Source organism: Eurosta solidaginis, chromosome 4, assembly GCF_040869045.1.
Source record: "Eurosta solidaginis isolate ZX-2024a chromosome 4, ASM4086904v1, whole genome shotgun sequence".
Classification (NCBI taxonomy): domain Eukaryota; kingdom Metazoa; phylum Arthropoda; class Insecta; order Diptera; family Tephritidae; genus Eurosta; species Eurosta solidaginis.
The window spans coordinates 21969150-21990703 of NC_090322.1; the positions used below are offsets into that span (position 1 = coordinate 21969150).

Genomic DNA, 21554 nt, shown 5'->3' on the forward strand with positions numbered 1-21554 from the left:
ATATATATTTCCACATATCCTAATAGAAAGGTAACTAAAAAGGATTGTTTCTCACAGCTTTAATAAAGTCGTATCTCAAGAGGCCAGTTAATAAGGTTGTAACTGAAAATAAATTATTTAATAGAAGATATATGAACTTATTCTAGTTTAATTCATTTCCACAATTCGACTTAAAACAGTTACCCAGCAAACACAGTGTATAAAGTTAGAGAAATATTGTGATTTTACATTAGAATTCTAATAAAACTAGGTTAGAGAACTACATAGATTAGAGAACGGTTTGAGAAAGACGACAAATGCGATGTTGTAACAGATTTCTATTATTTGTACAAGTTGTACGAAAATATTTTTAGCTGCAAAATCAGTTTTTCATTTGTAATAATTAAAATTAGTAAGTGAAACTGAATCAAAAAAAAGTTAAAGAGGGAAGTGAGCAAACTGTTGACATGCTATTTCAAAACGTGTTAAGGACTTCAAATCAACGAGCTAATTACTGAAAGAATAAGTGACAGCGAAAATTTCGATTAAGTAAGGTTTTGAATTATTATTAATCTCTGGGAAGAATCGGTACAGGGAGAAGCATATATCTATATAGGGTCCCATGACATATGGGAAAGATGCGAATGAAAAAGCGGAAGAACTAGCTAAAAAGGGTGCATCATTGCTTGCTCCGTAGACGTCCCAATTAGGTTGGGCGAGATTAAGAGACGGCGAGAGGTGCACATGATCGACCAAGCGAGAAAGGCATGGAATCAAGCGCGGGGCTAAAGTGTCTAAGATCCTGTATGTCTTATAACCTTAGACTAACAAAGTTTCTGCTATCACTAAAAATAGAGGATTATGCTCTCATGGCGGGTATTCTGACTGGACATTACTTTCTGGCCTCATGCATTTAAATTAGGCTTGGATAGCAGATGTAGCAAGCGCTGGTTGGAAGAGGAAACGAACGAGTACGTTTTGTGCTCGTGCCCTCCAGCTATTAGGAGTAATACAGCTGTCAGATCTAGAAGCAGCAAGTGGCATAGGTCCTGGCTTTTGATAACGCTTTTCGGGTTTGGTCGTTTAAACAAACTTCTGGTAACACTACGGACTAATTTGGTCTATGTGAGGTTCTCAACCTAACCCAACCTGATCAAGTTATTGTGTGAACTAATAGACGATGGGGCGGAACATGGCCCAAAATCTTTTTCTTATAACTTTTATATAACGAAATCCATATCTACCCTGGGTAATAATTTACAACAATGGTGGACTGCTAATACGCGTCCAGAAACATCGGGAGTAGCGACAGGTATACTGTCATAAAATAAAAATCCATGATTGAAAAACATGAAAACACGAACGAAATTTTGTGTAAACAAGAGCTACTATTGTTTGCGATTTTTTTCGCACCAATATGGATACACATTTTGCTGGTTTTACTGTTCAAACAAATAGTTATTAAAAACCTGCAAATTCGCGTGGTAACTCAGACGCTACCACCTATTTTGATAATAATTTTATTATCCCCAATCGCAATCGTAAGACCAGTATTTTATGCTCTGCATGTTTCCTATAACATGATATTGTCCCTAGTGTGATTAAAATTGTTTCGTGTAGTTACTGAAACAGCAAAAAAAAAAATGGAAAAGACGACAAACTAAAAAAAATTTAATTGATGTTGGGACGATTTTATAAAAATTTAATTGTTAAAAATATTATTTTATAATGGTATCCCAATCGGTGGGTTTTGCAACCCATTCCGAACAGTATTTTTGATGATAGTTGCCTCGTCACAGATTCTGTTAATGCCCCGTTATATTCTTACCCTCTAGGTTTGCTCTCCAGTATTTGCTGCTTTAATTTAGCCTCTTCTTCCCCTAAAGCTATCATATTTCGTTCACGCGTTTCTGGATCTTCGTCTTTATGCTTGGTTAAGTGTAAACGTAGCTCCGAAGCTGAAGAAAAAGCTACGGGGCAAAACTCACATCTGTAAACATTATCACCCAGATGCATACGTAAATGCCTAACCAGTACACTTGTTTGCCCAAAGGCGCTTTCGCAGTATTTGCATTTGTATGGCTTTTCACCGGTATGAGTACGCGAATGACTGCGTAGAGTTGCTCTGCGACCAAATCTGTTTAATCAAGACAGAACGAAAAACTGTAATCAATTTTGATAACGACGTTAATACGATGTTTTTAATACTACATTCACACTAGCTCCAAAAGAGTCATCTCAAAGGTTTACCCGCTATATCGCCAAAATTAAATCCTCCAAAAAATTAGGCTAGGGGCTTAGAATATAGCGCAGCAGTATGCCTGTCATAAGAGGCGACTAAAAAACCCAATTAATTCAAGGGAATACCAGCGTAATTTACAACTTCTACGACCCAATTGTCACCTTCAGCTACCCGTGGCGAATCCTGTTTCTTAAACAACCAAGTCTCTGGCGACCCCAAATTGTTTCATGGAACTAAAGAATGAGGCAAGATAGCCTAGAAGGTCGAGCTCATAAATTAATGGTGGTTTACCGGAACGTATTGGATCTATATCCGGCAAAGGACCATCAACATAGATAATAACCCCCAAAATCCTTTATTGCTACAACAACAACAACGAAATTCCTACTCGCTATGTAAAATACATTCACACAGAAAATGAAAACTATGTTTTATATTTTTACCAAATGAACACTTAGAAAAATTTTACAAAGCACCGTAAACATTTTTTTTAATTTTATAAATATGTCAAACAAATTATGTATTTTATTTTTGGAGGTGGCCCGCAAATTTCGAACAAATTGTTTTATTCTCATTAGTTAGTTCGGAAAATTTGTTGTTAAATCATAAAACAACGAAAAAACAAGTAAAGGAACAAAAACAACATTAAAATACATTTCCAGGACGAATTAAGAAAAAAATAATATTCCGGAATTTTCAATGAAAATTTCGGGTTGTTGTAGCAGTGCTTCGCCCCATCCAATAGGTGCGATCGATCACAAATTGTCATCAATATCCTCTAACGGGAGTCCAAGGAAACTTGCTGTTTCAACAGGGTTGGACCATAATGAAAAGGGTTTAAGAGGCGTAGGTTCCACATTACAATTGAAGAGATGATTGGTGTCAAGTGGGGACACATTGCAAGCGGGGCATACATTTTGTATGTCGGGGTTGATTCTGGATAGGTAAGAGTTTAACCTGTTGCAGTATCCAGATCGAAGTTGAGCTAGAGTGACTCGTGTTTCCCTGGGGTGTGCGTTCCTCTTCCGCAAGTCTTGGATACTGTTCTTTGAGTACTGGATTCACCCCGGGCAATTCCCGGCATAAAGGTCCGACGCCTGTTTGTGGAGTTCACTGAGGACCTGCTTGTGTTTTTTGGCTTCATATGGCTGAGTTCTCAGGTGCCGTATGTCCTCATAATGCTTACGGAGATTACTCCTTAAGCCCCTGGGCGGTGTTGGCTCATCAATCAGATACCTGTTGAGGTGCCCAGGTTTCTGGGTATTCAACAGGATCTGTTTGGTTAGCATCTTATTTCTCTTCCTGATGGGGAGTATTCGCGCCTCGTTATGTAGATGGTGCTCTGGGGATATAAGAAGACAGCCCGTGGCGATTCTGAGAGCAGTATCTTGCCAGGCCTGTAGCTTCTTCCAGTGAGTAGTTTTAAGGCTTGGCGACCATATAGGGGACGCGTAGCATGCAATGGGCTGGCCAATTGCTTTGTAAGTAGTAATGAGCGTTTCTTTATATTTTCCCCAAGTACTGCCAGCAAGAGATTTGAGGATTTTATTACGGCTCTGGATTTTCGGTACAATTGTTGCGGCTGCATGCTCACCAAAATGTAGATCCTGATCAAACGTCACACCCCAAGATTTTGGGGTGTAGGACAGTCGGTAGCGTAGTGCCATCGACGTGGATGTTCAAAATGGTCGACATTTGGGACGTCCAAGCTGTAAATTAGGTCGCGGATGATTTAGTCGGTGATAATGCCAGGTTTCGCGAGGCGAAAAAACTGGAAAGATCAGGGAGGTAGCCGTTTATTCTGTTGCAAAGCTCATCGATCTGTGGGCCCGGGCCTGTGGCCATTATTGTGCAGTCATCGGCGTAAGAAACGATAGTAACTCCTTCCGGTGGCGAAGGTAGTTTTGATATGTAGAAATTAAACAAAAGTAGGGATGGGACACCACCCTGTGGCACCCCTTGTTTAATTCTTCTTGGCTTTGATGTTTCGTTTCTGAATTGCACCGATGCCTGCCGACCACCCAGATAATTTGCTGTCCACCTTTAAAGACATGGGGGCGGGGTAGACCGTTCCAGGTCTTGCAGTAACGTGCCATGGTTGACCGTATCAAAAGCTTTTGATAGGTCTAGCGCAACGAATACTGTTCTATGGTGAGGCTTTTGATTTAAACCACAATTTATCTGGCAATGGCATTTAGCGCGGTTGTGGTGCTATGGAGTTTTCTAAAGCCATGCTGATGACAGGCTAGCTGCAAATTTGCTTTGAAGTAGGGGAGCAAAATGGCTTCAAGCGTCTTGTCTACTGGCGATAGGAGAGATATCGGGCAATATGACTATCCTATGTTAGCTGGTTTCCCAGGCTTTAGTAGCAGGCAGGAGCCGATGCTCGGCATTGCTACCGACTCTACTACGGAGATTGTAGGTATGAGTGGATGCAGCCGTATGAGTTGGTGGCGCCGTGGGGCGCGAGCAGCAGCGGGTACTTGTAGCTTGCTGAGCAGCGGGCGGGTTGAATAGGTGCAGTGCTTATTTTAACCAAATATATATGGGGTATTCCATCCCATTTCGACCAATTTTGAACCCGACCCCTTTAGAATTGGCTGAAAGTTTTTCTTCTTTTTCTAGCTTACAAAAGACGTTTTTCAGAATTTTTTCAAATTTTTTCATCCAACTCAAAAAAAGTTATGATTTTTTAAAAAAACCACCGTTTTTGTTTTCAAAATGCTATAACTTTTTCAAAAATTGACCTTTTGGGATCTTTTTTTTTTTTAATGTTTTTAACTGTACTTTCCGGAAAAAATACAAAAAAAAACTTTAGTAAAGTTTTTTTTTTGTAATCATCATCATTATCATCATTTATTGCAAAAATAGTATTAGTACAATAAGATCTAGGATCTTTTATAGTACAACAAAAAGATAAATCGCAATGTAAAAAAGAACAAGTCATAACAGAGGGTTATGTAGGTTAAATAATCACATCAAACATAGAGAATTATCGTAATTTACTAGTATCTAAAATAAACAAATAATTAAATTCAATAACAAAACATTGTATACACTCATACATATTGATGGCGAAAACTCAAGAAGTATAATGGTTTCAACTAAAATGAGCATAAAGAACATTTTTAAAGTTGCTTTTATTTAGACTACTACGTACGGATACTGGAATAGAGTTCCATAGGCGAATGGCATTGACAAAGAATAGCCGTCCAGATGTTAGATAGTTATAAGTTGGTACTATTAGGTCGTTGATTCGAGCAGACCTGGGGAATATTAGCTTATCATATAGGTAACTAGGCTCCTTATACATGATAAGTTGACAAAGGAAAATGCTGTTCCTAGCTTTCAGATATTCGAAGATTTCGCAGCCCAGTAGACGCGCTCTCCAGCTGGATATATGATCAAATCTGGCTAAGCCGAATACATAACGTGTAACATGATTAAATGCTACATCAATTTTATGAGCAGACTGGGAGCTCAGTTTACTGTACACTAGCTCAGAGTAGCAAATGATCGGCATAATCAATTAAATTGCAAGTTTTCTTCTAACATTGACCGGAGTATAAATAGCAGACATTCGTAAGTTTCTTAAGATATAGTATACTTTCTTAACCACCGAATTTACATGATCATCACAGGACTACGTCGTGTTAATAACAAAACCAAGATTAGTCACTTTTGAAACGAGTTTGAGACATTTACTGGCAACGCGCAAGGGCGGAATACTTGAGAAACTTATTCGTTTTTTAGATATAGGCAACACGTATGATTTCTCACTGTTCATGCATAAGTCATTTTTCCTAGCCCATTCAAATATGGATGTTAAGTCATTATTCAATCTTGAGCATAAATCGTGTGTCCCCTCTTGATTTCCCGACAAATATAGTTGGACATCATCAGCATATGCATGCATATGAGCATGCTGGCATGCATTAAATATGTCATTAATAAAAATACTAAAAAGTAGTGGACCCAAGATAGAGCCTTGGGGTACCCCTGCCAATAGTAGTTTTAGACCTGAAGTTTCGGAGCCGACTTTGACAAGCTGGGATCTACCCGTCAGATAACTTCGCATGAGCCGCATTGCGGAGTCATCAAAACCAAAATAATTTTTTAATTTTGAGCACAGCAGGTCATGGTTTATGGTTGAGAAGTCAAGCAGGCATAATAAAGTCAACTGGTTTTCGTCAAAGGGTGCCCTGACGTCGTCTAAAATTTTTATGATAGCCGTGGAGCAACTGTGCTTTGATCGGAAGCCTGACTGGAATGGTGATAGCAGACTATGTTTGCAAACATGATCTTGAGTTTGTTCCGACAACAATATCTCAAAGGCTTTCGAGAGTGCTGGCAAAATGCTGATAGGCCGAAAGTCACTAGGACAATCTGCAAACTTAGTTTTTGCAATAGGTATAACCGTGGCAATCTTCCACATATCAGGGAAGCAGGAGGTAGTAATACTGTGGTTGATAATATGCGTCAATGTAGGAAGGGCAATTATTTTAACAAATTTTAGCGGTATATTGTCCTGACCGATTGCGTTGGACCTTATTTTATTTATGCATCTCGCCACATCAAGTTCCGAAACAGCTGTAAATTCAAATACTTGACAAACAGGAACCAAATATAAGGGAGGGGTTGAGAAACTGGTATTAAGACAAGACGGGTTAGCTTGGCTCACAAAAGCTGCATTAAGATCTTCAGGATTAAGGGAACAGTCAGAACTCTCACTCACATGTACACGAAGTTTTTTCAGATTACGCCACAAAACATGATTAGGCAACGATATATTCAACATTTTACTGTAGTATCTGCATTTTTCTCTCCTAATATAGGCTGTGGTCTCATTTCGTGTAAGTTTGTATGCACGCCAATTTGCGTCGCTTCGGTTTTTCTTCCAAAGGGAATAAAGCTTATTGCGCTTGATAATCATAGCACGGACGGATCTATTAAACCAAGGGCAAGAGGAAGATCTGTTGCTATATACCCGAGATGGAACGTGAGTTGTATAGAGGTATAAAATAATTTCATTTAAAAATCTCAGCTTTTCATGCACCGAACTCAAGCTCCAACAAGTAGACCAATTTATGCTGGAGATGTCTCCAAGAAGGTTATTTACGTCCAGTCGTCGATAATCTGGTGAAATGGATGGTCTAGATACTGCACTGTGGTTATCGAGCACTACATGAAATGAACAGAAAATTAGATCATGGTCTGAGATAAAGGATAATTGATCAAACTTTAAGACTTTAGACGTATCGGACACAATGAAATAGTCAAGAAGGCTGTGGCAGCAGTTCTGTCCATACCTTGTTGGTACGCACACATTAACCACTTCAAGACCAACACTTGAAACATCGTCTAACAAACGACAGGTATACGGGTCACTACATAAGAGATTAACATTAAAATCTCCGCAGATAATTATGTCAGTGTAATCAACTGCGATCGAGGACAACATTGTAAAATATTCCTTCACGTTGCACAATTTATTAGGGTTATAGACGCACGAAAAAAGGACTTTGGACATTGAACTAGACACTTCAACTAGCAAGTTCTCAGTGACGCCAACAGCTATACTTGATATGATTCTCGACTTGAGATGTTTTTTACAACACATAGCAACACCACCACCTTTCTTTACCTTTCTATCCATCCTATAGAGTACGTATCCCTTTATGCCAAAATGGTCATCAAGTATTTCAGGTTTAAACCAAGTCTCGGAAACACAAATGATATCAACACTAGATTGTTCAAATATCGCTCTGACTACATCCATCTTTTCACCATTTAAACTACGAGCATTAAAGTGCACCACGTTGAAACCTTTATGGTGCCTGCATAGGACATTAAGCAAAGCTAGGCTATTATTCGCAATACCATTCGCATTTCTACTATCTCCAAACACTGAGTACAATCGAATTAAAAGCAACTTTAAAGTAAGTTATAGACAAAGCCGAAGTAAAAGAAAAAAAATAAATTAATTTTTGCGCCATCTTTACATAACAAAAAACAATGAATAAGCATATGAGCTTAAGGTTGGCGAAATCGATCCAGATCAGCCTCACTGGTAACTTTTGTTGGCTGTATTAAGTCCATGCCTAACGTAGACGCAGCCACGGAGCGTGAATGCCGCCTGCAGCTTTCCCTGCCGCCTTAATTGGATAGCCGCTGTAGCAAAAGCCTATTTTCCTTGGTAAGGCTCTCGTATAGGTGGAAGTTTCCCTGGATACCAAGGGGTTCCTGAGAAACAGCGCTTTTCATACGCCTACGGTGCTCCCCAAACGCACGGAGAGTACGATTGCGATCCAGCGGCGAATGGAACTTGATCACAATCGCACCGTTGTTGCCTGCACGTGAGGGTCTCGTGCGGAAAATGTCGCTTATTTACGGTGACTGAAAATCAATGGACATGCACACCACGTTAAAAATACTTTTTAGGTTTTCGCCCTCCTTATACGGGACACCAAAAGCGACAGCATCAGCAGCGACATCAGCAGTCAGTTTTTGCTGAAGTCCTTTTGCCAACTCTTTTTTGAGATTTTCTATTTCGGACTCAGACTTTTCTAATCTCTCCGTCAACAAAGAAAAAATACAAAAAAAATTTTTAAAGTTTTTTTTTCAATTAAATAAAAAAAATATCGGTCCACTCCGGGATTAGTGGGGATGATTGCAGAATTGATTGAAGTTTTTTATAAGAAAAAAATGGCGAAATTCGAAAAATCTCGAAAAACTGAAAAATTACAAAAAAAAACTTTATAAATTTTTTTGTATTTTTTTCGAAAAGTACATTTAAAAAAAAAAAATTTAAAAAAAAGATCCCAAACGGTCAATTTTTGAAAAAGTTATAGCATTTTGAAAACAAAAACGGTGTTTTTTTTTAAATTCATAACTTTTTTTGAGTTGGATGAAAAAATTTGAAAAAATTCTGAAAAACGTCTTTCGTAAGCTAGAAAAAGAAGAAAAACTTTCAGCCAATTCTAAAGGGGTCGGGTTCAAAATTGGTCGAAATGGGATGGAATACCCCATATATATCGTACCATGGCTCAACTATATGGTTGACACATCATTTCTACAGCAATTTGTTCAGATTGTCAAAATCAGCGTGTTCGTGTTAGGTCAATGAAATGGAATGAGAACATAAAACTTAGCAGCTTTTGTGTAGTAAGAAAATGCTGTCAATGTGTTGGTTTCATGTTGAGTTTGACATCTTCTGACTACTCCAGTGAAATGAAATAAATAAATGAGTTGAGCCAACCATATAGTCAAGCCTTGTATCGTAATTAAATTATTTTGAAAAAGCGATTTGAATGGAGAAATGCGAGACATTTGGAATTTTGAAGCCAAAATGGCGCAGTTGGACCAGTGTAAATGTTACATAAGAAAACTTACCTCATACCACAAAAATCACATTTATAAGGCTTTTCACCGCCATGAATTCGTTTATGTTGCCATAAAGAACTTTTTTGTGTAAAACGTTTACCACAAATATCGCACTCGGGCTGGTGGCCGCCTTCTTTATGCTTTCCTCTGAATGAATAAAAAACACATAATCAAAGAAAGGAATTTTTTGTATATATTAAAAAAAAATATAAACTAAACATTTACAGATAATGTTGAGTGCATGTTATCATGATCGAGTATATAAATCTCTTTGTTTTGGTTATTTCATTTTATCTTGATATTAGCCGTGTTTTTTTTACACGCGTATACGTTTACGTTTGCGCGTAAAGACGCTTATCTTCGCTTAGATAATGATTAGGAGACCCATCTAGCGGCAGTGGTTAAACAACTAGCTACAGCACAGGGTGTGCCGAAAAGCGGAGACACAACCCTCTGATGGCCATAATGTATAACATATATGTAGCTAAATCAGTTGCGATGAATTGTTGACAAGAACCATTTTAAGAGGTGATACATAGAATTAGTGTAGAGGTAAAACATAGACACATATTTCAGTTACATCTGAGTATAATGCGTATTGAAATTTAGTAGTACTAATTTTATGCGCAGCAATTTCAGAGGTGTATTTAAAGTTGGACGCTTAGTAGTTTATATAAAGTTTAAGCGTAAACGTCTATAGACGTAAAAAACACAGCTATTCTTTAGGCAGATAATGTGGTAATTTGCCTTTCACCGGGTTGACAACTTGTACTCGTATTCGTGGTTGGTTATTCTCTATACTTATAAGCTCTCTGCTATAATACAAGTATGCAGTGTTGCGTTTACGCTAACAGACCTCTACATTTGAAGATATGACTACATATATTGTTAATGCCATGTTTTAATCTTACTGTCTACGTTTTTTCTTCAATGACTGCTGCTTTAGTTTAGCCTCTTCTTCCATTAAGGCCTTCATATTGTGCTCACGTGTCTCTGGGTCTTCGTTTTCATGCGTATGTAAGTGTAAATTTCGCTCCAAAGCTGAAGGAAATGTTAATGGACAAAACCTACAACTATGAAAATTATCACCCAAATGCACACGCGAATGCGTCACCACTTCATATTTTGAACAAAACGCGCGATCGCAATATTTGCAATTAAATGGTTTCTCACCGGTATGCGTGCGCAGATGACGTTGTAGCCTTGATCGTTTTAAAAAGCTATTCGTGAAGTAATTAAAGCTTGATAAAGTTAGATAATACCTTAAGATGAAGCTTTTATAATAACTTACCGTATAACACAAAAATCACATTTATAAGGCTTTATACCAGTATGAATGAGTTTATGTGCTCTTAAATAATCTTTTTTTCTGAAACGTTTACTACATATATCACACTGATGTCGTTTAGCCTCATCATGAATTTGTTTGCGTCTGGTTGAATGAAACAAATATACAATACGTTATAAAAATATATACTATACATATAGGAAATTACATGGCGGAACTATACAAGGTGGCAGCATGGTCACAGGTGATTTGTCCTTTTTTTATCTGCTTTGATACATCGACATCCGGCGCAGTACGATTTTGACATTGACATTAGTCCATCGATTTACAAGAACAAAGTAAATGGAAGTTGTATTTATGTTTGTAGGTTTGTCACCTTGCTGCCACCTTGTATGGTTAAGACATGGGATATCAGGTTCATTTTCTGATTTTCGAATTTTACAAATTTTCAAATTTTTTGTTGTTGTAGCAATGCTCGCCCCACCTAATAGCCGCGACCGATCACAAATTGTCATCAATATCCTCTAACGGGAGTCCAAGGAAACTTGCCGTTTCAACAGGGGTGGACCATAAGGAAAGGGGTGTTAGAGGCGTTGGTTCCACATTACAATTGAAGAGATGGTTGGTGTCATGTGGGGACACATTGCAAGCGGGGCATACATTTTGTATGTCGGGGTTGATTCTGGATAGGTAAGAGTTTAACCTGTTACAGTATACACAACCAAGTTGCTGTGAGTTTAGTCTCTTGAATCGCAGCAATGCGGATGTTGTGCCGCTTCATGAAATCGACTATCTCCGTAATCGCCCCAGTTAGTCCATTACAGTTTAACTGCAGAATTCTGAAGTGCATAAGGGTAGACGTCGCCACTCTGGGGGTAAGTGACGGGTGACTACGCCTGGGTTGTGGAAGGCCAGCCCGTAATTGCTGTTGTGGCCCTGGGACTGGGCGTCCTTGGGCAAGCATTGGGGTACCCGGATGATTTGGGTTTGCGACCTGGCAACATGCCGCGATGAAACCCGTCGGGGGGTTGCCGTCGCGGAGACCAGAACATCTAGTAAAGTGGCACCACCCAAGGCAGGAGCTGCATTGGGCGGATGTCGCAAACCTATATATTCTGTGCTGGCAGACGGTGCAAACGGAGGTAGGGACTAAGAGTCTGTTTCCCTGACCTGCACGATTGCTGCCGGAAAAGAGGGGGGGGGGGGGCATTCAAGGGGTTGTGTAGCGCAATATATAGCTTCTCCAACCCAATTGTCAACCTCACCTTCGAGCGGTGAATCCCGTTTCACTAACAGACGAGGCTCTGGCGACCCCAAGCTCCTCATGGCACTTGGTGGTGGGGAGGGAGGGATGGCCTGAAGGTTTAATGTGGCCATATAAATCGTTCCCGAGATGGTCGGGCCAGCACCTTAATGGTGCTGTGTTACCGGAGCGTATCGGATATGTATCCGACAAAGGACCATCACATCGATAACACTCCCCAAAGCCTTCGGGGAGTAACCTAATCGCTACAACAACAACAACAACAGGGGGGTGGGGGAAGATGGGGGCAGGGGCTGATGCTCAGCATTGCTACCAACTCTACTAAGAAGGTAGTAGTTATGAGTGGTATCAGCTGTATGAGTTGTTGGCGCCGTGGGGCGCGAGCAGCAGCGGGTACTTGTTGTGGCTTGCTGAGCAGCGGGGCTGCTGGAAGGTAGTGGGGGGGGCGCTTAGGGGTAGACTACGGGACGCCCTTGGGCGTGAACAGCAAGGAGCCACAAAAGATTTATAAAAGTTACGTGGACGTCGGGTTTTGGGATCAAGCCCAGAACAATCTGTCCGATGCAACCATCCCTTGCACGAGACATACTGAACAGAGTATGACCGTCCTAAAAAGATTCTTTTCCGGCAGATGCAGCAAAACCATTTCTCAGTACCGGGGTCAGGAGACGGACCCGGATTGGATTCGATGCCTTCCCGGAGTAGGAGAATATGGAGCAGTCCTGCTGCAAGGAGCTGCTGGGTGGATGACAATTTGTGGGAGGGACGAAACAAATTAGATGGGGTCACACTGAAATGACAGTCCTTGGTCGAGAAAAATCACGAGTCGCTCCGGTACATAGAACCGACTGCCTTGGGAAGCGCAAATTTTTTGTTGTTATATCACCATACTTATTTATAAGATCGCGGGTTCAAATCGGGCTCAAAGCCTAACAATAATTATTTTATCATTATTGTTATGATAAATTAAAAAAAAAGAGTTTTCCATTTTATCGCCATAAGTTTTCTTTGAATGTTATTCTCTCTCTCTTTTAATTCACTTTGATAATTTTGTCTCCAAAAAACAGAGAAAAAAGTTTTCCATTTTACTGCCATAAGTTTTCTAATAAATAATATTCTCTCTTTCTATAACGCATGGGAAACTTTCTAAGGACGTAAAATAGCCTAAATACATTTGTGAAAACTTGTCTACGGTTTCAACATTTCTTCACTTGAGTCCGGGGACATTTGCTTAGTAAGCCCAGTGTGGTGAAAAAGCTTTCACAATTCTATTAATGCCATGTTATATTCTTACTTTCTAGGTTTCCTCGCAAATATTTGTTGCTTGATTTTATTTTCTTCCTCACTTAAAGCTGTTATATTTCGCTCACGCGTCCCTGGATCTTCGTCTTTATGCGTAGTACGATGTAAACGTCGTTCTGAAGCTGAAGGAAAAGATAAGGGACAAAACTCACATCTATAAACATTATCACCCAGATGCATACGTAAATGTCTATTCAGTCCACCTATTTGCGTAAAGGACGAATCGCAGTATTTGCATTTGTATGGTTTTTCACCGGTATGAGTACGGATATGCTTGCGTAGGGTAGAAGATTGTTTATATCTATTTGAGACAGAATAAAATGTTGGAATACATTTTGATAAGTACGCTAAAACGGAATTGTATAGCTTACCTCATTTCACAAATGTCGCATTTATAGGGATTTTTATTTTCATTATGAATAAGTTTATGGGCTTTTAAATGCGATATTTTTTCAAAATGTGCACCACAAAAAGTGCATGGGTGGCCTTTGATCTCTTCATGAAGTACTGTGAGTCTGGAAAATTAACATAAATATAGATTGATTGAAAAAATACTTACTTATCGGAGTTTCCGCCAAATTAGACTTAAGGTAAATAAAATAATTGGTCAAGTTTTCTACATTAAGGCCCTTATTGAAATCCATCTTCCATTCAAAATACAAATTCCTAATTATGTCAAAGAAAAATAAACAAGGTGTGCTCCAGGGTGGTTGTTGTTGTTGTAGCAGTGCTTCGCCCCACCTAACAGCCGCGACCGATCACAAATTTTCATCAATATCCTCTAACGGGAGTCCAAGGAAACTTGCTGTTTCAACAGGGGTGGACCATAATGAAAGAGGTGTTAGAGGCGTTGGTTCCACATTACAATTAAAGAGAAGGTTGGTGTCATGTGGGGACACATTGCAAGCGGGGCATACATTTTGTATGTCGGGGTTGATTCTGGATAGGTAAGAGTATAACCTGTTGCAGTATCCAGAACGAAGTTGAGCAAGAATGGCACGGGTTTCTCTGGGGAGTATGCGTTCTTCTTCCACAAGTTTTGCGTACTTTTCTTTGAGTACTGGATTCACCGGGCAATTCCCGGCATAAAGGTCCGACGCCTGTTTGTGGTTCACCACGGAACTGTTTGTTTTTTTTTTTGCTTCATACGGCTGGGTTCTCAGGTGCCGTATTTCCTCAAAATGCTTACGGAGATGACTCCTTAAGCCCCTAGGCGGTGTTGGCTCATCAATCAGATGTCTGTTCTGGGTATTCAAAGGGAACTGTTTGGTTAGCTTTTCATTTCTCTCCCTGATGGGGAGTATTCTCGCCTCATTATGTAGATGGTGTTCTGGGGACATAAGAAGACAGCCCTTGGCGATTCTGAGAGCAGTACTTTGGCAGGCCTGTAGCTTCTTTCAGTGGGTAATTTTTAGGCTTGGCGACCATATGGGTGACGCGTAGCACGTAAACGGCTGGCCAATTGCTTTGTATGTAGTAATGAGCGTTTCTTTATCTTTTCCCCAGGTACTGCCAGCAAGGGATTTGAGGATTTTATTACGGCTCTGGATTTTCGGAACAATTGCGACTGCATCCTCACCAAAATGTAGATCCTGATCAAACGTCACACCCAAGATTTTGGGGTGTAGGACAGTCGGTACCGTAGTGCCATCGACGTGGATGTTCAAAATGGTCGACATTTGGGACGTCCATGTTGTAAATAAGGTCGCGGAAGATTTAGTCGGTGATAATGACAGGTTTCGCGAGGCGAAAAAACTGGAGAGATCAGGGAAGTAGCCGTTTATTCTGTTGCAAAGCTCATCGATCTGTGGGCCTGGGCCTGTGGCCATTATTGTGCAGTCATCGGCGTATGAAACGATAGTGACTCCTTGTTGTTGTTGTTGTTGTTGTTGTAGCGATTAGGTTACGCCCCGAAGGCTTTGGGGAGTGTTATCGATGTGATGGTCCTTTGTCGGATACAGATCCGATACGCTCCGGTAACACAGCACCATTAAGGTGCTGGCCCGACCATCTCGGGAACGATTTATATGGCCACATTGAACCTTCAGGCCATCCCTCCCTCCCCACCCCAAGTTCCATGAGGAGCTTGGGGTCGCCAGAGCCTCGTCTGTTAGTGAAACGGGATTCGCCGCTCGAAGGTGAGGTTGACAATTGGGTTGGAGAAGCTATATATTGCGCTACACAACCCCTTGAATCCCAGTGACTCCCTCTGGCGGTGAAGGTAGCTTAGATATGTAGAAATTAAACAAAAGTGGGGATAGGACACCACCCTGTGGCACCCCTTGTTTAATTCTTCTTGGTTTTGATGTTTCGTTTCTAAATTGCACCGATGCCTGCCGACCACCCAGATAATTTGCGGTCCACCTTTTAAGACATGGGGGAATGGTAGACCCTTTCAGGTCTTGCAGTAACGTGCCATGGTTGACCGTATCAAAACCTTTTGATAGGTCTAGCGCTACGAGTACTGTTCTATGGTGTGGGTTTTGATTTAAACCGCAATTTATCTGGGTGCTGATGGCATTTAGCTCGGTGGTGGTGCTATGGAATTTTCTGAAGCCATGCTGATGACAGGCTAGCTGCAAATTTGCTTGGAAGTAGGGGAGCAAAATGGCTTCAAGCGTCTTTACTACTGGCGATAGGAGAGATATCGGACGATACGACTCTCCTATGTTAGCTGGTTTCCCAGGCTTTAGTAGCGGGACCACCTTGGCCATTTTCCATTTTTCGGGTATGACAAAAGTGGGAAGAGACAGGTTGTAGACATGTGCTAAGTATTTGAAACCCTCTTTCCCTAGGCTTTTAAGCATCGGCATTGCTATGCCGTCTGGGCCCACTGCTTTGGATGGTTTAGCGTGACCAATGGCATCTTCAAACTCTCTGGCGGTGATGGTAATTGGTGACGCGCTGAATTTATGTTTATGTGCGTGTCTGTTCGCCCTCCGTCTATCTTTGTCAACCGTAGAGTGCATTATATATTGTCGGCAGAAAGAGCTCGCGCGTGGGGGTCGCCTGGGTCGAGCTGTCGAGTTCTGCGCTCACGATTGAGATATCCGGTGAACTGTGACAGCTTCCTACCATACGTGTGGGAGCGTCTCCGTTTATTGTGCAGAACGTCGTTTCTTCTATTTGATCCGCCAACATCTCACCCCTACTGTCCGCCCGCATGTTTGAATGCCATAGATCGTGATGGGCATTAAAATCGCCTAAGATAATGCGATTGTTGCCAGTGAGTAAGGCTCTAATATTAGGGCGATATCCACTGGGGCAACAGGTGGCAGGAAGGATGTTGATGATATGCATCGCCTGACCGGACATATAGGCTTTGACGTTCTAAGACATTGTCCCTGCGGTCGATGCCAGGATTAAATTTATGATATTGCACAGAGTGGTGTATGATAAACGCGAGGCCGCCTCCATTTCCGCTCATGCGATCTTTTCTGTGAATATTATACCCAGAACAGGTTTGCAGTGCAGATCTTGCTGTGAGTTTAGTCTCTTGAATCGCAGCAATGCGGATGTTGTGCCGCTTCATGAAATCGACTATCTCCGTTATCTTCCCAGTTAGTCCATTACAGTTTAACTGCAGAATTCTGAAGTGCATAGGGGGAGGCGTCGCCACTCTGGGAGTAAGTGACAGGTGACTACGCCCGAAGGTCTTGGGGAGTGTTATCGATGTTGATGGTCCTTTGCCGGATGCAGATCCGGTACCAAGCCCGACCATCTCGGGAACGATTTGGTATGACCACATGTGACCTTCTAGGCCATCCCGCCTTCACACCCCCTAGATCCACGAGGAGTTCGGGGTCGCCAAAGCCTCGGCTGTTAATGAAACAGGATTCGCCACGGATAGGTGAGGTTGACAATTGGGTTGGAGAAGCTATATATTGCGCTGGCACCCCCTTGAAAGGATTGCGCTACACAACCCCTTGAATCTATTTGGTAATTTAGTCGCGACAGGCATACCTACCGCGGGTATATTCTAACCCCTAACCCGCTGGGGCGAGTAATTCTAGTTGTTGTTGTAGCAGTAATTCTAGTGTTGTTGTTGTAGCGATAAGGTTTATCCCCGAAGGCTTTGGGGAGTGTTATCGATGTGATGGTCCTTTGCCGGATACAGATCCGGTACGTTCCCGTAACACAGAACCATTAAGGTGCTAGCCCGACCATCTCGGGAGCGATTTATATGGCCACATCAAACCTTCAGGCCATACCTCTCTCCCCACCCACAAGTTCCATGAGCAGCGAGGGGTCGCCAGAGCCTCGTCTGTTAGTGAAACAGGATTCGCCACGGATAGGCGACGTTGACAATTGGGTTTGGAGAAGCTATATAATGCGCTGGCAACCTGAAAGGGTTGCGCTACACAGCCCTTGAATCTGGTATTTTAGTCGCCTCTTACGACAGGCATACCTACCGAAGGTATATTCTGACCCCTAACCCGCTGAGTTAGTTCTTAGTTTTCGCCCTAAATTGTTCGATGTTTTGAACGCCGTGTTAATGTTGTATTTTATAAAAAGTTTCCCAATTTATATGTTGCTTTTCCAGTATATGTCAGTCGTCCGAGTGTTAGTAGACAAACAGAGGTATAGGGGGCTTACACCTTACATATTTAACTAGTAAGCCAGTACTTTGAAATTCTGAAAATCGGGTGGCAAGCATCTAAGTTTTTGGAGTGATTATTGAAATCATGACAATGGCCACGAAGTGGCGCATGCATTTCAAAGTTCGATCTGCATATAATTACATATGTGCAGTGGTTGAAAATGTCTAAGACAGTCTGACTGACACATTGAACATCATTTCGCCAAGCGGAAATGGGCTAATCCTCTTAAGAGTTTTACTATAAATAAGACACCAGGCATCTTTCTACAGCTCTGCAATGTATGCAACTGTTACAGTTTTAACCAGCTGCAGTAGGGCGGAAGATTCCTTGACGGAACCCAATAGCAATTGTTCCAAAGTAAAAAACAGAAATATTGCACCGATTCTACCTTATCGAAATGAGTATAATAACGTGGGCTCCAGATTATCGAAGCATATTGCAATATCGGCCTCACCAATGATGTAAAAAGTTTTCGGAACGTAGGGATCATCGAATTCCTTAGACCGCCTTTTAACGAACGCCAGAGTACCTTGAGACCCAAACGTTTTGGGGGAGTAATTCAGCGGTGCTGGCCACACCGTCGCGGATATACTTATGGTTCCTTTTGGTAGGGCAGGGAGAGGTATTAGGCATGATATGAATAAATCTAATACGTTAGGATTATGCACATCATATATGGGAAAGTATATACTTACGGCACAGTTATTTGTTGCTCTTCTATAGTCAATTCTTCATCCTTCACAAAGGTGGCTGAATGCATTGTGCCATCATCGCTATACTCAGCATTTTGTTCATCTTCAATGGACTCGTTTTTGATAAAGTCGTTTAACTTCCTTTTCGTATTTTTACACTTTCTCGAAGATATTGTTGAATGCGTTGTGTCACCATAGCTATATTCAATATTTAGGTTATTGTTTTCAATTGGCTCTCTTTTAATAAACTCGCTCATATTCACAATATTCCAGGAAAGTTATAGAGCTGGATTTCGGCTCGAATTTTAATCGATCTTTTTTAACGAAAGACGAATCGATTTTCTTATAATCGTTCGATTTTTCTAGCCTGGGAGGTTTTGATCGTCTTGCAGTAGGTAAAATTTTATTTTTATTGATAAAAACGGGCAATAAATGGCCCCTATTATGAGACAAATTCGATCTTCGACTGTGGTCGAAAGAGCTGATCGAACGAATTTTCATTCGGTATTACGACGCGCGTTCGATGAAGGCAAGCGTTATTGTGAATTTCGATAAATTCAAAAGTTCCAATACTCTGTCAAATAAAATAAAAGAAATAAACAAAAGCAGAACTAGTTATTAAATACAAATATTAAAAATAAAAGTATGACTACAACGGAATTGTGGTTTGATGATTCGTAAGATGAAGAGGAAAGCTTACTGGAGCTAGCCAGAAGTAGAAGACAGGTGAGATGCTTCAAATCCTTTGGAAATGAATTCCACCACGTAAGTGTAGCTTTCTAAATAATGCCCCTATTACCGTTTACAACTCAACTCTGGTTGAGTTGAAATTTCGCAATTTGGTATTACAGATTACAACTCAACCTGTCAAAAAAAATTTCGGTTGAGTTGTCTAGTCTTACAACTTTTTGTGGCATTGCCGTTTACAACCTTGTGTTGGTGTAGTTGTCAAAGACGTCAAAATCTTACAACTGCTTACTAGCAGTTGTCTCATGCAATTTTGCAGTTGTTTTGAAAAATGTTACGTTTTAGAAGACGGTTCACCACCTAATTTTTAACAAAGATGTTCAAAGTTGGTATCAAAAGACACGTTTCGACCTCCGATTTAAGAATCCGAAAACAAAAATTGTAATTCTTTGCGACAGCATGACACTGCTAATACGCGTCCAAAAATATCGAGACGCGTATTAATCTCGAGAACAATAATCCGAAGGCGGAAAAGAAACATTTTATCTCTTTTCCGGAGATATTTGTAGTTGAAGTTGGCGATTTTCATGTGGTTGTTGTAATGTTGTTGTCTTTTTTCGGTTTTTGTTTAATGTCTTTTGAACGAGTTAAAATTTTTATTTTCCGCCTTCGGATTATTAATACTGATGCCAAGACGCATCGTTTAATACCTCTCTCGATATTTTTAGACACGTATTAGCAGTGTCATGCTGTCGTAAACAATTACCACAAAAATTAAAAATTTTATTTGTAATAAAATCTAATTTCATGTGGTTGTTGTATTTTGTACACAGCTATGCAGAAAGGTGTTGGACCCAACCAGAGTTATTTTTACGAATCGCGGCCAAAGGCCGCCAACGCAGAAAAATGTTCTGTGCAAAAAAACTGTTGAACGGGCCTCATATTTAGGACCCTCTCGGGCCATTTTATGGGTCTTTGTAAATATCTTTCAAAAGAAATAAAATGTTTAATTTCCGCTTTCGAATCCTAAAAACGGAGATAGAAACCCGTCTTTTGATACCACCTTTGATAAGAGTTAGATGGTGCACGGGCTTATAAAACGTTACCAAAAAAAAAGCAAAAAATTTAAAGCCAGTAGTTAAACCTTTTTTAATCAAACAATAATCAACAATTTTGTACACATTTCTAGAAAAAACAACGTTTAAACGAATTACATTGAATAACTTTTTGACTTTAGTTGGACGAGGCTGGCCGCAGTTCGGATGCAGCCAAAATAGGTGAAATTATGCGAGTCCCATTGATACTTATCACTACTCCTGGGAATCCTATTTGAGTAAAATACAGTTTTTTCTGTTTGGGTTTAAATCTACTTCGCACAAATACGCTCCTCAATAATATCTAAAACCAGTCCAACACCAAAATCATTTCCACATCATATTTGATAGCTGCCGTCAGCAAGGAATCGGAGTATGGTGCATAATTTTAAAATACGAACGCGTATGCGGAAAAGGTCCTTAATTTTGTTTAGTACTGAGTAAAACGCTTCCCTTCAAATCTGCAAAATAACTTCATATGAAACTCATTATTTGTCACTTAAACATGTTTGGTAGTTCCAAGGAATTGGAATGATTACGCGAATGTTTTCCGTATTCGCGAAATGTCAATCACAAACATTTTTGTCATTATAAAATAGATTTCATATAATATTAATAAAAAAATCACATTTGAAAATGCTTAAATTTCTGCCACAAATTGATCAGCTGTTTATTTATCTGTCAAATCATCACTTTCTGAAGTTGGCAACTCAATTCAATTTCAACTGAAATAAGTTGTAATTCGTAATACCAAACAGGAGTTTAGTTGTCTTAAAGTTGAGTTGTTTTAATTACAACCCAACTAAGTTGAGTTGTAAACGGTAATAGGGGCATAAGTTGTTAAATTGTTGAAATTATAAGTTTTGTTTATAGATTTATTCAAAATTTCAGACTGTCCAAAGAAGCGTTCATGGACTTGTTGTCCAGTACAGATGAACTGCTGCAGCAATGCACAAGAGCCAAGTCTATTCCTAATATTTTTTAGTTTTGGCAACAGTTCTCCGATTTTGTGCTCAGGGATC

The 21554-nt window shown here is 40.3% G+C and overlaps 2 protein-coding genes across 2 annotated transcripts in view; both read right to left on the bottom strand.

The window, feature by feature from the left end:
- Positions 1-1649: 1649 nt before the first annotated feature.
- Positions 1650-19155, bottom strand: LOC137248426 (zinc finger protein 43-like). Its single transcript, XM_067779364.1, has 7 exons — positions 18755-19155; positions 13830-13973; positions 13451-13759; positions 10896-11036; positions 10516-10824; positions 9614-9751; positions 1650-2116 (listed from the first exon to the last, which is right to left on the bottom strand). Exons 1-7 carry the CDS (start codon positions 19006-19008, stop codon positions 1804-1806), a joined length of 1608 nt encoding a protein of 535 aa, XP_067635465.1. The 5' UTR covers positions 19009-19155; the 3' UTR covers positions 1650-1803.
- A 31-nt stretch (positions 19156-19186) lies between these two features.
- The window catches only part of LOC137249248 (zinc finger protein ZFP2-like), a 104001-nt gene continuing 101633 nt past the window's right edge, over positions 19187-21554 (bottom strand). Inside the window, exon 7 of the mRNA XM_067780570.1 lies at positions 19187-19325. Coding sequence (XP_067636671.1) covers positions 19259-19325 — 67 coding nt within the window. The 3' untranslated portion in view covers positions 19187-19258. The remainder of the gene's footprint in view (positions 19326-21554) is intronic.

Excerpts from the sequence above, each read along its gene's own strand:
- LOC137248426 (XM_067779364.1), bottom strand. The coding sequence starts at position 19,008 with ATGAGCGAGTTTATTAAAAGAGAGCCAATTGAAAACAATAACCTAAAT. Across the intron at positions 9,752-10,515 it reads TTGAAGAAAAAACGTAGACA|AGGAAAGCATAAAGAAGGCG; the intron begins GTAAGATTAAAA and ends TTATTCATTCAG. Across the intron at positions 2,117-9,613 it reads TGTGATTTTTGTGGTATGAG|ATTTGGTCGCAGAGCAACTC; the intron begins GTAAGTTTTCTT and ends TTGATTAAACAG.